This window comes from Hyperolius riggenbachi, chromosome 1 (assembly GCF_040937935.1).
Source record: "Hyperolius riggenbachi isolate aHypRig1 chromosome 1, aHypRig1.pri, whole genome shotgun sequence".
NCBI classification, from domain to species: Eukaryota; Metazoa; Chordata; class Amphibia; order Anura; family Hyperoliidae; genus Hyperolius; species Hyperolius riggenbachi.
Window position 1 is genome coordinate 662,003,890 of NC_090646.1, and position 17,205 is coordinate 662,021,094.

A 17,205-nucleotide genomic window follows, 5' to 3' on the forward strand; every position below is an offset into this window, starting at 1 on the left:
GCGCTGTACATAGTACAAACAAATAATGGGGAACAAATATACATAAGAAATACAAGACACTGTACAGTCATGACATTGAATAGAATAAATACAGATGCATACATAGTTGATATGTAGTTGGTACATATACATATGTTAAAATTACAGCAGTGTGAGAAACACTAGGAGGAGGTCCCTGCCCTTGCGAGCTTACAATCTAGAGGGTAGTGGGGAGGAAACAAAGGGGAAGGAAACACCAGGATTAGTGGGTGAGCCAGTGTGCCTTCAGTGCTGCCTATAGCAAATTATAGGCTTGTCTGAACAGGTGTGTTTTCAGAGTACGTTTGAAGGTTTCCAGACTCGTGGCATGAAGAACCGGCTGAGGGAGAGAGTTCCAAAGGAGAGGGACCGCCCGTGAGAAGTCTTGGATGCGAGAGTGAGAGGAGGTGACTAGGCTGGAGGACAAAAGGGTCTCCTGTGAGGAACGGAGGGTCCGAGCGGGGAGGTATCTGGAGATTAAAGAGGAAATGTATGGAGGCGACAGCTTGTGTAGAGCTTTGTATGCAAGTGTGAGAAGTTTAAACTGGATCCTTTGGGCAACTGGTAACCAATGGAGGGATTGGCAGAGAGGGGCTGCCTCAGAGGATCTAGAAGAGAGGTGGATGAGACGGGCCGCAGAGTTTAGTAGGGATTGGAGGGGTGCCAGTCTGCTTTTTGGTAGACCACAGAGTAGGGTGTTGCAGTAGTCAAGACGGGAGATGATTAGGGCATGCACAAGCATTTTAGTTGCTTCTTGTGAAAGGAATGGACGGATTCTGGAGATGTTTTTGAGATGGAAGTAGCAGGAGGTAGTTAAAGTGTTAATATGTGGTTTAAAGGAGAGCTCAGAGTCCAGAGTTACCCCTAGGCAACGAGCTTTGGGGGTTGATGCTATTGGGGTGTTCTCTACATTGATTGTGACAATGGGAGGTGGAACAGAGAGCGAAGGTGGAAATATCACAATCTCCGTTTTGCTCATATTGAGTTTAAGGAAGCGGGATGACATAAATGTAAATACAGCGGATAGACATTTGGGGACTTTAGATAGTAGTGTGGAGAGGTCTGGGGCAGAACAATAAATTTGGGTGTCATCAGCATAGAGGTGGTATTGAAACCCAAAAGAGCTTATTATCTGTCCCAGGCCATGGGTGTAAATGGAAAAGAGGAGGGGTCCAAGGACGGACCCTTGTGGTACAGTCTCTGGTGGTCACTATACAGTGCAGAGCCCAGTCTCTGGTGGTCACCAGGGGCGTAGCAATAAGTATAGCAACCATAGCGGTTGCTATGGGGCCCTGCGGCAGCCCTACGCCACAGGGGCCCGTAGATGAAGGGCCTTTTTTTTTAATTTTAATTTTTTTTTTACTTGGTGCCGTCCGGGCCCTCCCGCCCCGCCCGCGATAGTCAGTGGGCCCCCCAGGCCCCCCTCCCGGCCCCCCTCCTCAGATAAGGTGGCTGGTGAGGAGGGGGACGGACTATGTGGCGGGCGGCGCATTGATACTCCCCGGCGGCCGGGACCCGATAGTTAATCTATAGTTCCGGCTTCCGGGCCCGGCCGGCCAGGGAGGAACGACGAGGGAGCGACCGGCTGCAGACTCTAACGCGACTGTCTGGACTGGAGCCTCGAGGGGAGCCAAGCGAGCCGGAGCGGTGAAGAGGAGCTGCCCTGGCTGGAGCTGCCCTCGAGTGGAGCGACCCGACCCCACTTGCTGGCTGCTGTGGGCGGAGGTGGGTGGGGCCCTCTGGCTACATATACTGGGCATATATATACCTCTGGCTACATATACTGGGCATATATATACCTCTGGCTACATATACTGTGCATATATATACCTCTGGCTACATATACTGGGCATGTATACCCCTGGCTACATATACTGGGCATGTATACCTCTGGCTACATATACTGGGCATATATATACCTCTGGCTACATATACTGGGCATATATATACCTCTGGCTACATATACTGGGCATATATATACCTCTGGCTACATATAATGGGCATATATATATACCCCTGGCTACATATACTGGGCATGTATACCCCTGGCTACATATACTGGGCATGTATACCTCTGGCTACATATACTGGGCATATATATACCTCTGGCTACATATACTGGCCATATATATACCTCTGGCTACATATACTGGGCATGTATACCTCTGGCTACATATACTGGGCATATATATACCTCTGGCTACATATACTGGGCATATAATTACCTCTGGCTACATATACTGGGCATGTATACCCCTGGCTACATATACTGGGGATATATACACCTGGCTACATATACTGGGGATATATACACCTGGCTACATATACTGGGCATGTATACCTCTGGCTACATATACTGGGCATATATATACCTCTGGCTACATATACTGGGCATATATATACCTCTGGCTACATATACTGGGCATATATATACCTCTGGCTACATATACTGGGCATATATATACCTCTGGCTACATATACTGGGCATATATACCCCTGGCTACATGTACTGGGCATGTATACCCCTGGCTACATATACTGGGCATGTATACCTGTGGCTACATATACTGGGCATGTATACCCCTGGCTACATATACTGGGCATATATACCCCTGGCTACATATACTGGGCATATATACCTCTGGCTACATATACTGGGCATGTATACCCCTGGCTACATATACTGGGCATGTATACCCCTGGCTACATATCCTGGGCACATATACCTCTGGCTACATATACTGGGCATGTATACCCCTAGCTACATATACTGGGCATATATACCCCTGGCTACATGTACTGGGCATGTATACCCCTGGCTACATATACTGGGCATGTATACCTCTGGCTACATATACTGGGCATGTATACCTCTGGCTACATATACTGGGCATATATACCTCTGGCCACATGTACTGGGCACATATACCTCTGGCTACATATACTGGGCATGTATACCTCTAGCTACATATACTGGGCATGTATACCTCTGGCTACATATACTGGGCATGTATACCTCTGGCTACATATACTGGGCATGTATACCTCTGGCTACATATACTGGGCATGTATACCTCTGGCTACATGTACTGGGCACATATACCTCTGGCTACATGTACTGGGCATATATACCTCTGGCTACATGTACTGGGGACACTGGCTGTTTGTTATTATGTGCATTTACTGGTGAAAAGCTGTCTCTAATTATGTGCATGTACTGGTGAAAAGCTGTCTCTAATTATGTGCATTTACTGGTGAAAAGCTGTCTCTAATTATGTGCATTTACTGGTGAAAAGCTGTCTCTAATTATGTGCATTTACTGGTGAAAAGCTGTCTCTTATTATGTGCATTTACTGGTGAAAAGCTGTCTCTTATTATGTGCATTTACTGGTGAAAAACTGTCTCTAATTATGTGCATTTACTGGTGAAAAGCTGTCTTATGCGCATTTAGGGGGGAAACGCTGTCTCTCATTATGTGCATTTACTTCATTTTTTTTTTCTATGTAAGTACATTAGCTAGTATAACTTACATTAGTTAGCCCCACCCACATGACATCATGGCCATGCCCATTTTTAAAATTTCCTCGAACATGTTGCCCCCTACCCATTTTTGACTGCCCCCTCATATGTGCCAGTCTAGAACCGGCCCTGTACCCCTGCCTACATATACTGGGCACATATGCCCCTGGCTACCTGTTCTGGGGACATCTCTACCCCTGGCTACCTGTTCTGGGGACATCTCTACCCCTGGCTACCTGTTCTGGGGACATCTCTACCCCTGGTCACCTATTCTGAAGACACCTACTGTATAGACCTGGCTACTTATACTGGGTGTGGGAATGTTGGGGTGGAGGGTCATGGAGGAATGTTTGGGTGGGAGGTCCGAGGTCTGTGGGGTTGGAAGGTCGTGGGGGGAGAGGGGGGCCCATAAAATGTTTTTGCTATGGGGCCCAGTCATTCCTAGCTACGCCCCTGGTGGTCACTATCCAGTGCAGAGCCCAGTCACTGGTGGTCACTATACAATGCAGTCTCTGGTGGTCATTATACAATGCAGAGCCCAGTCACTGGTGGTCACTATTCAATGCAGAGCCCAGTCTCTGGTGGTCTCTATACAATGCAGAGCCCAGTCTCTGGTGGTCACTATACAGTGCAGAGTCCAGTCTCTGGTGGTCACTATACAATGCAGATCCCAGTCTCTGGTGGTCACTATACAATGCAGAGCCCAGTCTCTGGTGGTCACTATACAATGCAGAGCCCAGTCTCTGGTGGTCACTATACAATGCAGAGCCCAGTCTCTGGTGGTCACTATCCAGTGCAGAGCCCAGTCTCTTGTGGACACTATACAGTGCAGAGCCCAGTCTCTGGTGGTCACTATACAGTGCAGAGCCCAGTCTCTGGAGGTCACTGTACAGTGCAGAGCCTGGTCTCTGGTGGTCACTATAGAATGCAGAGCCCAGTCTCTGGTGGTCACTATGCAGTGCAGAGCCCAGTCTCTGGTGGTCACTATACAATGCAGAGCCCAGTCTCTGGTGGTCACTATACAATGCAGAGCCCAGTCTCTGGTGGTCATTATACAGTGCAGAGCCCGGTCTCTGGTGGTCACTATACAGTGCAGAGCCCGGTCTCTGGTGGTCACTATACAATGCAGAGCCCAGTCTCTGGTGGTCACTATGCAGTGCAGAGCCCAGTCTCTGGTGGTCACTATACAATGCAGAGCCCAGTCTCTGGTGGTCACTATACAATGCAGAGCCCAGTCTCTGGTGGTCACTATACAGTGCAGAGCCCGGTCTCTGGTGGTCACTATACAGTGCAGAGCCCGGTCTCTGGTGGTCACTATACAGTGCAGAGCCCGGTCTCTGGTGGTCACTATACAATGCAGAGCCCAGTGTCTGGTGGTCACTATACAGTGCAGAGCCTTGTCTCTGGTGGTCACTATACAGTGCAGAGCCCAGTCACTGGTGGTCACTGTACAGTGCAGAGCCCAGTCTCTGGTGGTCACTATACAATGCAGATCCCAATCTCTGGTGGTCACTGTACAGTGCAGAGCCCAGTCTCTGGTGGTCACTATAGAATACAGAGCCCAATCTCTGGTGGTCACTATACAGTGCAGAGCCCAGTCTCTGGTGGTCACTATACAGTGCAGAGCCCAGTCTCTGGTGGTCACTATACAGTGCAGAGCCCAGTCTCTGGTGGTCTGTATATAATACAGAGCCCAGTGTCTGGAGGGTCACTATACAATGCAGAGCCCGGTCTCTGGTGGCCACTATACAATGCAGAGCCCGGTATCTGGTGGTCACTATACAATGCAGAGCCCAATTTCTGGTGGTCACTATACAATGCAGAGCCCAGTCTCTGGTGGTCACTATGCAATGCAGAGTCCAGTCTCTGGTGGTCACTATACAATGCAGAGCTCAGTCTCTGGTGGTCACTATACAGTGCAGAGCCCAGTCTCTGGTGGTCTCTATACAATGCAGAGCCCAGTCTCTGGTGGTCACTATACAGTGCAGAGCCCGGTCTCTGGTGGTCACTATGCACTGCAGAGCCCAGTTTCTGGTGGTCACTATGCACTGCAGAGCCCAGTCTCTGGTGGTCACTATACAGTGCAGAGCCCAGTCTCTGGTGGTCACTATACACTGCAGAGCCTAGTCTCTGGTGGTCACTATACAATGCAGAGCCCAGTCTCTGGTGGTCACTATACAATGCAGAGCTCAGTCTCTGGTGGTCACTATACAGTGCAGAGCCCAGTCTCTGGTGGTCTCTATACAATGCAGAGCCCAGTCTCTGGTGGTCACTATACAGTGCAGAGCCCGGTCTCTGGTGGTCACTATGCACTGCAGAGCCCAGTCTCTGGTGGTCACTATGCACTGCAGAGCCCAGTCTCTGGTGGTCACTATACAGTGCAGAGCCCAGTCTCTGGTGGTCACTATACACTGCAGAGCCTAGTCTCTGGTGGTCACTATACAATGCAGAGCCTAGTCTCTGGTGGTCACTATACAATGCAGAGCCCAGTCTCTGGTGGTCACTATACAATGCAGAGCCCAGTCTCTGGTGGTCACTATACAGTGCAGAGCCCAGTCTCTGGTGGTCACTATACAATGCAGAGCTCAGTCTCTGGTGGTCACTATACAGTGCAGAGCCCAGTCTCTGGTGGTCTCTATACAATGCAGAGCCCAGTCTCTGGTGGTCACTATACAGTGCAGAGCCCGGTCTCTGGTGGTCACTATGCACTGCAGAGCCCAGTCTCTGGTGGTCACTATGCACTGCAGAGCCCAGTCTCTGGTGGTCACTATACAGTGCAGAGCCCAGTCTCTGGTGGCCACTATACACTGCAGAGCCTAGTCTCTGGTGGTCACTATACAATGCAGAGCCTAGTCTCTGGTGGTCACTATACAATGCAGAGCCTAGTCTCTGGTGGTCACTATACAGTGCAGAGCCCAGTCTCTGGTGGTCACTATACAGTGCAGAGCCCGGTCTCTGGTGGTCACTATACAGTGCAGAGGCTAGTCTCTGGTGGTCACTATACAATGCAGAGCCCAGTCTCTCGTGGTCATTATACAATGCAGAGTCCGGTCTCTGGTGGTCACTATACAGCGCAGAGCCCAGTCACTGGTGGTCACTATACAATGCAGAGCCCAGTCTCTGGTGGTCACTATACAATGCAGTGCCCGGTCTCTGGTGGTCACTATACAGTGCAGAGCCCAGTCTCTGGTGGTCACTATACAGTGCAGAGCCCAGTCTCTGGGGGTCACTATACAGTGCAGAGCCCAGTCTCTGGTGGTCACTATACAGTGCAGAGCCCAGTTTCTGGTGGTCACTATACAGTGCAGAGCCCAGTCTCTGGTGGTCACTATACAATGCAGAGCCCGGTCCCTGGTGGTCACTATATAGTGCAGAGTCCGGTCTCTGGTGGTCACTATACAATGCAGAGACCAGTCTCTGGTGGTCACTATACAGTGCAGAGCCCGGTCTCTGGTGGTCACTATACAGTGCAGAGCCCGGTCTCTGGTGGCACTATACAGTGCAGAGCCCGGTCTCTGGTGGTCACTATACAGTGCAGAGCCCGGTCTCTGGTGGCACTATACAGTGCAGAGCCCGGTCTCTGGTGGTCACTATACAGTGCAGAGCCCAGTCTCTGGTGGTCACTATACAGTGCAGAGTCCGGTCTCTGGTGGTCACTATACAATGCAGAGCCCAGTCTCTGGTGGTCACTATACAATGCAGAGCCCAATCTCTGGTGGTCACTATACAATGCAGAGCCCAATCTCTGGTGGTCGCTATACAATGCAGAGCCCGGTCTCTGGTGGTCATTATACAGTGCAGAGCCCAGTCTCTGGTGGTCACTATACAATGCAGAGCCCGGTCTCTGGTGGTCACTATACAGTGCAGAGCCCAGTCTCTGGTGGTCACTATACAATGCAGAGCCCAGTCTTTGACGAGGAAATGTATGAAAGTGGGAAAGAAAAGGACTTTATAGTTAGCAGGGCCGGTTCAAGTAACAATTGGGCCCTAGGGCAACATTAGCCTGGGGGCCCCCCAACAGAAACCCCCAACCAAAAAGCGTCATTAGGGGCCCTTTTTTGCAGCCAAATTTCCCTCCTGGGCCCCTGAGCTGGCTGCTGACCAACCCTCAATCACCAACCAACTTAACTGTGCTCCCTGCGGCCCCTGCAGAGTCTATATCAGTGTAGTGTCTCACCTGCCGGCCAGCACAGGTGAGACGCTACTCTGCCAAAGACTCTGCAGAGTCCCTGGAGAGCAACAGTTAAGAGGAGGGAGGGACACCTTGTGGGCCCCTACAGGCTCTGGGGCAATTGCCCATTTTGGTAGCTAGAATAGTTAGAAGTGTTGTGTACATAGATTGCAGTTATAAAACCAAAATATGCAGAAAGAATTTCTTATTTTAAATTGTTTTCTTTTTTTCAGTAACGGATCGCTGTGGGGGAAACATTGTATCAACCTTTGGTTTAAGAAGTGAGGCCACCAATATAGCTGCCGGTAAGAAATATTGTTACTTTCTGCTCAGAGCATCATGTTTGCTCCCCATGTTGTTAGGCTGGTCCTGATGTTCTCACTGATGGTGTCAGATTACACTGCACAGCAATACTCACCTCTTACATCTGCACCTGTGTACCATGTGTACCCTCCTCCCTCTGTGCTCTTCTCCGCCACCATATGGACTCAGTGACTGGTCTGCTATAGTTATCCCTGCAATCTGTGCACTGTTGTCTATTGTTGTATCACTGTTTTGTGTACTATTATTTATAGAGTACAGGTGGCCATACATCTAGCGATTTTGAGGCCCATCAACCATCTGATTTGATCATTATTATTGAGTCAGATTAAACTTGGTGCTGCAACAAGCATGCCCAATCGACGGTTTAACCGGTTTAGTGCTTAAATCGGTTAAATGTACTGATCAAGCAAGCTGAAAAATATACAGGGCGACATGGGGAATTGGGTGTGCTGCGATAAGTGTGCGATATCGGGGTGAGCGAATAACGTGATGGAGCCGCTGTTCCCCCAAATGTCAATGTGTCCCCCGGGGTGTCTGTGCATTAAAATCTTTCCCTTGTCTGGCTGCCGTGAGTCCAGCTGCTCCTTCTTCTGCTTAGTCGGGTCCCACGTGGCTGCTGCACTGCTGCGTGTGACAACACATGTACCTCGTGCAGGGTGGGATTGTGGGCAGGCCACATAGGCCCGTGTATAGGGTGTAGGGAAACCTGGGGTGGCTGCTTTTTATTCCTCTCGCTGCCTACCTGGCCCGGCGCCCCGCCCACTGATCTGTGCTGTCTGTCTGCTGATTTGCGCTGGCCGTCCACTCACTCACACAAAGCAGACCAGGTCTCCCTCTGTATCATTGTCCCTTGGCCAGGGCCGGATTTGTACTTTTTGCCACCCAAGGCCCACTATCACCAGCCGCCCCTGACCCACAGTATTCCCCTCCCCCAACATACACAATTTATACTCACCTTTGGTGTTGAAATCTAAAACTAAACATCATAATAAAGAATATATGTCCTGAGTGGGCCCAATACAAGATACACGTTAGGAACATTCTTGGGACCCTCTGCAGTGTAAAGACCTGAGCCCCCTCCCTTGGGTCCATCACTGGAGTACTACTTGTACCCCCCACACCCAGAGAACTTAGCAATCACTCAACTGCTCTCCTCCAGAAAGCTACTCACTGCCCCTGATAATTCCATGGCTGTATGTGGGGCACAATAAATCTGCACTATACTGGAAGGTGTAGAGACACAGGGAACACACTGGCAGGGACATTAAGGAAGGAACACTATACAGACAAGAACGATACACTGACAGTGACACTGCAGTGAGCTACAGTGACAGAATCAGACACAGTCCGCATAGGTGAGCCAATGGTGTTCCAGGTTCTCCATGTGTGTGGCTGGCTCAGCTGCGCTGTTCATGTCTGATTCTGCCACTGTAGCTCACTGTAATGTCACTGCTGGTGTATTGTCCTTGTCCGTATTGTGTTCCTTCCTTTACCATAGTAAGGTTAATGTCCCTGGCAGAGTATTGTATCTGCCCCTAAAGAGATTAGCAGTGAGATCAGCGGTGTTCCAGGTGTGTGGCTGTCTCCCCTGTGATATCCACTCGCATCCACAGTCCTGATCTGCAAATGCATTGCTGCCTCTGCCTGCGACTGTCGTCCCCCTCGCTTGCTGCATTATCAGACCTCAGAGCAGTGCTGGCTGGGACTCACAGTGTAGAGAGTGGAGACTGGAGAGGTGTTGTGCATAGTGCAGCAAGCGCTGTATACTTCAAATACAGGAACTGCTCGGTGATGTCATTTCCTGTATACAGCGCTGCACTCTGCATGGCATCTTTCCACTCTCAACACTGAGTCCCAGCCAGCGATGATCTGAGGTCTGATAATGCAGCGAGCGAGGGGGATGACAGTCACAGGCAGAGGTGGCAATGCAATTGCAGATCAGGTCCGTGGATGCAAGCAGGTGGGCAGACGGAAGCAGCGGACGGACAGCGCATGGAAAGCTCACGTGAGACAGCCACACACCTGGAACACCTGGGACATCACTCTAGGCTTCCCAGCGCCCTAGGCACTGGCCTTGCGGCCTTTCAACAAATCCGGCCCTGCCCCTGGCTGCGCTGCTCGCCCACATACTCAGTCAGACCTCCAGATCAGTGGAGGAGAGGATAGCGAAGTGTGGTGACACACCATCTACTTCAAATACAGAAAGTGAGCAGTGGTGTCAGGGGATGGCCAGCGCAAATCATCAGATGGCCAGGGCAGATCTGTGTGTGGCATTTAATTAAAGGATACCCGAAGTGACATGTGACATGATGAGATAGACATGGGTATGTACAGTGCCTAGCACACAAATAACTATGCTGTGTTCCTTTTTTTCTTTCTCTGCCTGAAAAAGTTAAATATCAGGTATGTAAGTGGCTGACTCAGTCCTGAGTCAGACGGGAAGTGACTACAGTGTGAACCTCACTGATAAGAAATTCCAACTATAAAACACTTTCCTAGCAGAAAAATGGCTTCTGAGAGCAAGAAAGAGATAAAAAAAGGGGAATTTCTTATCAGTGAGGGTCACACTGTAGTCACTTCCTGTCTGAGTCAGGACTGAGTCAGCCACTTACATACCTAATATTTCACTCTTTCAGGCAGAGAAAGAAAACAAGGAACACAGCATAGGTATTTGTGTGCTAGGCACTGTACATACACATGTCTATCTCATCATGTCACATGTCACTTCGGGTATCCTTTAAGGTACTCTGCTGTGTGCAAATTGCTATTATAGTCACGGACTGCCCTCAGAGGATCTAACAATGTAATCCCTGCAGTCATGTAACTAACTGGCCTCAGAGGATCTTACAATCTAATCCTACCATAGTCATAGTGGTGAGGACATGTGTGTGAGAGAAGCTCCTGACTTCCAGCAGAGGGTCTCCGGTGCTGTGGACTTTGGCCGACTTCCTTGCCAGTTTTTCGGGTTGGAGTGGGACTTATGGCCCCTGCCTAAGGCCTAGGCCTAGCAGGGACTCTTCCTGTGCTAGCTGGCTGCTCCGGTGATGGAGCAGCCGGCTCATACCCCCCCTAGCCTGGCTTACCTGGGGGGGGGCACGTGGCTGGCAGAGATGTTGCTGGTGACGTTGTTGAATGGGTGACAGCCATAAATACCTGTAACACAGAACTTGCAAGTTTGAAGCTAAGTTTCATGGAGATCAAGCACAAGTATGGTGCATCGTGGAACAACAAGCTATTGCAGGTGGACAAAAGGCTGGTGAAAATAAAGAAGATATATAATGAACAAAAACTGCGCCTGAAACAGCTAGAGGAAAATGGTGGGCCCTTTACTGAGAGACTACAGTGCCAAAGAAGGTTCAGGCCCTTAGCACCAACAGAGGGCCTGGACAGTGAAGTGGAGGAGGAAAGCAAAGAGGAAGACCAAGGGCCGGCCACCCATGCCTTGGAGGAGATGTTCGTGAATGTTACCCCCGCCCAGTTGCCTGTCGCTCCTGCTGGGGTGACCGGAGGTACTGCAGATCAAAGTGCCCCTGGGAGCTCTAGTATGGGCGTAGAGGGTGCCAGCGGGGTGATCAGGAGGACATCCCAGAGGATTGCCCTAAGAGAGGAGAAGAGGGCTATGAAGAGTAAAGGCCTCACTCAGGCTACTGCCATTGGTGCTGGAGAAACTGGAGGTGCCAAGCTACAGGGTGCCTCTAGGGACTTAGGTGCTGATGGGGAAGGTGTGGAGAGTGATGGCGAGGGAATAGTGGAAGAAACTTTGGAAGAAGCTTACCTTGCTGGTGTTGAAGCTGATGCGATGGCCGTCGACAACGAGAGCCAAGATGGCGCCGATGAGGCTGGAGGACACCAAGGGGAAGTTCCCTTTACCAAACAAGAGCCCTGTGATGGTGGTCTAGGAGGAGTAGCCGCAAGCGCACAAGATGGGGCGCAAGTTGAAATGGTGGAGAGTGGTTTTGTACCACTAGAATTATCTGCTGACATGGACTGTGAAGAGACAGGATCTGGTGAACTTTTCATCCAAAATGGCTCTGGAGACCACGAGGAATGCAGAGGGGAAGGATTTTCCGGTGGACAGGACGTATGTAACCATCAACAGGAAGTAGCCACAGGTGGAATGCAGGGCAGACTTTCAGTTGTGGACTCTGTGGAAAAGTCTTCAGAGAAGACATGCACACCTCCTGGAGAAAGCGTTGAACTGCAGGAAGGTGAGAAAATGCCTGTTGTTGAATATGCAAATATGGAGGGTGGGAGTATGTGTGCCTCTATTCTCACAAAGCAAGGGCTGCCCAGTGAGCAAATAGAAAGTGGCGCTCTTGGTAGTGGGGATACAGGTGTGTCTGGCCAGCAGGAAGAACTGCCCCCTGAAAAATATAAGGAAAGTTTATGTGAGAAAAATGTCACTATGAGCAAAAATAAAGGTGAATCCATGGACACGGACAATGGTGGGCATAATGCTTCTGAACCTTGTCTTCCTAATAGTGACTGTCTACTGCCCCCTATTGGGGAGGAAGCAGTTAATACTGATGGACAAAATGTTAATGATGGTAATGATGCAATAGGGAAAGAAAAAGAAATTAAATTATCAGAGGAAGCTCCCCCTGCTGGTGAAGAAGGTAAAAAGATTAAAAATGTTCCTTTTTCTTCTGCAAAGAAAAAACTGAGAAGATAAAACATAAGGGTCACAACAAATCTAATAAGCATGGTAATGTGTTGTTAGATACTGAGCATATGGAAACATCTGCATGCAACTCTGATGGTGTAAACGTGGAGAAAATTGATGATGAAAATAATGTTGAAAGTGCTGGTGTTGATACCTCTAATGATCAAGTAGCATCAGTTGGGGATTATATTGAAAAGGGTCTCTTAAACAGAATTGAAATACTACAAGAAATGTTTGAGAAAGGCCCTTTTAAAGAGCGTAAAGAAAGGGAAAGAGCTAGGCGTAGTGAGTTTGCGGGAAGCGAAGACGAGCAGGAATCAGGGGAGGAGTTTGTGGAACCTCCTGAGGTAATCCCAGAAGAGGTCATTACAGAATTTTGCTCTTATGACAGAATATACAGGATAGAAAAAACAAAATTTGTTATTCTAGATGGACATTCTCAAGAATTTCTAATTCACACATTAGAGTGTGGGGGGATTTTGAGAAGGTCCATATAATAGGTGCTGGAGATCCAGATTGTGGTATGCAAGCCGACTTTAGGGCAGGTGGTCAGAGGTTCATCGTAAAAGGTGACAGAATCCTCTGGCATGATCAGTCTGGAAAACAAGTTTTTGTAGACACGTTAATTGGTCTAGGTAGGCATGCCCCTATAGCAATTAAAGAAGCATGTAAAGCTCATATCCCTGAACGTCTTCGCGTCCTGCAAGAGATAGAGAAAGCTGAGGCAGCACAAAGTGTACAAGAAATTGTGGTGCCTAATACACCGGAGGTGCCGGAGGTGGAGGACGTTATCAGAGGTGGGAATTTTCCCCCTCTGGGATCGCCTTCAAATCCGACAGCCATTACACCTCCTAACAGTCAAAACCAAAAGACACAACCCTTGTCCTATGCTGGAGCTGCACGAAATATGCCCAGTGGAAGGAGGGTGCCGGCTCCCTTGGAGACACACTCAGAAACCGGCATGCCCGGGAGGAGGAATGTAGTCCGCCTAAAATGGGATGGTGAAGGGGTGGTGCCCAACAAAAAAGCTTTTGTAGCACTCCTCCTGGGCATGGGTATTAGACCGGTTGACCTTTTTGCAATCTTAGCTCCAGGGGACCCTCCTGCCTATTACGACGTAAGTTTCATGTCACAACATGGGCTGGACTCCTTTATGAAGGAACGATTGAAATACACAGTGAACAACAAATGGCATGAGTTCATAGTGATTCCTTTATCCAGACAATCGTTACTTAAAAAAGCCCATGTTGTGACTATGAATGAGAGTATCCCTGTACGTGATGTTGTGGCATGGGTCCAGCACTTTTCTGATGTGATGGGCCCTCCACAGCGAGTCGTGGATGACCTGGGGATATGGTGGGGGGAATATGAGGTGGCCATTAAGTTACGTGTTAAAGATGGGGTGGTCACTCATATTCCCCCGATCATCTTTGATAGGAAAGGACCGTATCACTGTTTTCTACCCAGGTCAGCCCAGGACTTGTAATCGCTGTGGCAGGAAGGGCCATTTCGCCAGTAGCTGCCCCAACCCAAGGTGCAATTTGTGCCAGGAGTTTGGGCACTCTGCTAAAGAATGCAAGACTATTAAATGCAATTTTTGCTTTGAAATGGGTCATGCATATACGGAGTGTCCAAACTCCTGGTGGCAGATGCCCTTGGAGTTGAGAAAAGCCGTGCTGGCCTCGATGGAAGAGGAAGATCGTGAGTCTGCCCAAGCCATTCCTAGTGTTTCTGGTCAGTCAACTTCTCATGTGTCCCCACCTACGTCAGTCTTACCCTGTCCCTCTGTGTCTACTTCCTCTGATATTCAGGCCAGCACGGCCACAGCGAAGGCTGGACCCACGAAACAATATCACGTCAGAGATGCGGCAGGAGGTGCCATGGGTCCTCCTTCCACTGGGCAACAGCCCAAAACTCAGAGGGGGTCTAGGGGCAGGGGCTCTAAGCAGACTGCGCCTTCCACCTTTTCGGAGGCATCCACAAACCCTTCTCCTTCCCGTCCCCACACCCGTTCCCATTCCCTTCCGAGATTCCTTCCCTCCTCCCAACCCACCCCTCAATCCAATGCCCAATCTGTCTCCCCCCTTCCTATCAAGGAAGGTTTTCGGCCTCCCTCTGGGGTGTCCCTTGACTCCCGGGCAGAGGATTCTCGTGCCCGGGATGATGCGGGATACTTAGAGGACAGGCTAAAAAATGTAAAGAAAAAAAAGGTAAAACGATTGCTGAGTTGAGAACTTTGGCGAGGGCTGAAGCCACCCGCAAAAGGAATGATATCAAGCTATCAAACAGATTTGAAGCCTTACCCTCCGACCAAGGTGACACCCTTTCTTCGGAGGAAGAGGCCATGGATATGGGTGGGCCACCACCTGATCAAGGAGGTACTGTCTGATGTGTATATGTTCCTTAGTTTTGTAAATGTTGTGGTTTTATTTTCATTTTCTGTTTTTGTCTAGGGAAGACAAAGGGAAGCCTCAATTACTCTGATGGCTGCTCCCCCACCACTCATGTTGGCAACAATCAACGTTGCCAGCATTCAAAATCCCCGGGCTCGAAAATTGGCTTTTTCGATTCTGGCCAGCTTTGATGCTGAAGTTTTCTTCCTGCAGGAGACTAGACTCACCTCTGTTGCTGACATTTGGTCAGCTGAGAGGGACTGGAGGGCCGGTCCGAGCTTCTGGTCTCTTGCGGGAGAGCCTGGTAGTGGTGTGGCAGTTCTCTTCAGAACTGATATGGTAACATGCCGGCGAGTAATTGAGGTAGAGTTGGGGAGGTGTTTGGTTTTAGACGTCTGTGTGAGGGGGCAAGACCTCCGGCTCATCAACATCTATGCCCACCCCCAGTCTAGGGGGGAGAGGAAACGCCTCTTCACACAGATCAGGCCTTTTCTTTTTTGTGCCTACCCGGTAATCCTTGGTGGTGATTTCAACACCGTCACTAGGGTTAGAGACAGGTCAAGTACCAGGGACCGGGTAGACATTGATAGTAGGTATTTAGTTAGACTGGTTAGTGAGGCTGATCTGGTGGATGTACACATTCGACATTCACCGGATCTCACGGGTTTCACGTTTATTAGAGGTAGTCATAGGAGTAGATTAGATAGGTTTTTTATTTCCGAGGGTCTTGCCACTTCAACCCCCAGGTTGTTTGCGGTAGAATTCTCGGATCACCTTATCCTATCGGTGTGCTTGAATACTTCAGATGCTCCTCCCAGCGGTAGGGGTATTTGGAGGATGAATTCGTCCCTGCTGCTGGAAGGAAGGGTAAGACAATCCTTCAAGGAATTTTTTCATGCACAGGTTTCCATCCTGGACTGCTTTAATAGTAGGTCTGAGTGGTGGGAATTAGTCAAAAAGCGTGTGATTAAATTTTTCAAGGGTCTAGCGTTAAGTAGAAGTATTGATAAAAACATTGCTTACCAGCAACTAAGGGAGAGGTTAAACATTCTCGTTTCTGAGGGCGGAGATCCGGGGGAGATCTTTGAGGTCAAACTTCGCCTCAAGCAACAGCAGTATGATCGGCTGGCTTCTTTGGTTCTGGAGAGGGATCATGGGAAATACCACTCGCCTGACCCTTACCAGAGCTACAAACAAAGTGCAGCGCTTAAGACAGTCAATGGTCTCAGGGATGGATCGGGGTCTCTGGCAAAGTCCAGGTCGGAGATCTTATCTATCGCTAGAGAGTTTTATGCTGACCTGCTTGGAGAGAAGCCACTTGACCAAACAAGGATGGAGGACTTCATGGCTTCCACACCTGGCTTGGGAAATGTAAATGTTTCTGCTGCAGATTTGATAGAAGAGATTACTGCAGAGGAAGTTGCGAAGGCCATTGGTGGTCTCGCACCGAAAAAGACCCCGGGTCCGGATGGGTTGACGGCCGAATTTTACAAGGCTTTCATATCCATCTTGGCCCCTCAATTGGCAGGTGTTTTTAACGACTGCCTTGCCGAGGGCCAGTTACCGCCCTCCATGAGGCAATCTGCGATTATCCTCTTGTCAAAAGGTCGTGATCCTGAGATGATTGAGAATTGGCGTCCCATCAGCCTTCTCAACATCGACAGGAAGATCCTGGCAAAAGTTTTATTCTGGCGTCTGTCCCAGGTAACGGATGTACTTTCCTGCCGTCAGCACTGTTCTGTTTCAGGTAGGAGCACACTCTCAGCGCTTTTAGCTGTCCGGGAAGTCCTGGAGCGGTGCAGGGCTGAAGGTTGGGGAAAGTACTTGCTGACTTTGGACCAGTCAAAGGCTTTTGATCGAGTCAATCACAAGTATCTGTGGCGTCTGCTTTGCGTTTATGGTTTGCCGGGTGGGTTTGTTAATTGGCTACAGACATTATACAAAGGGGCTGAAAGTTTCATGCTTATCAATGGATGGGTAGGCCAGCCTTTTGAGGTGAGTTCTGGGGTCCGCCAGGGTTGCCCTCTGAGTTCTCTGCTATATGTGTTTGCCATTGACCCCTTCGTAAGGAGGCTAGATGGCGGCACGCTTGGTGGGGTTCCGGTGGGCGTCCCTGG

General features: G+C 49.6%; 1 protein-coding gene across 2 annotated transcripts in view; it reads left to right on the forward strand.

Moving 5' to 3' along the window:
- LOC137532233 (von Willebrand factor A domain-containing protein 5A-like) overlaps positions 1-17,205 on the forward strand; it is a 473,069-nt gene that overhangs the window by 352,323 nt on the left and 103,541 nt on the right. For both annotated transcript variants that reach the window (XM_068252513.1, XM_068252522.1), the window contains exon 19: positions 7,942-8,013. In XM_068252513.1, coding sequence (XP_068108614.1) covers positions 7,942-8,013 — 72 coding nt within the window. The remainder of the gene's footprint in view (positions 1-7,941; positions 8,014-17,205) is intronic.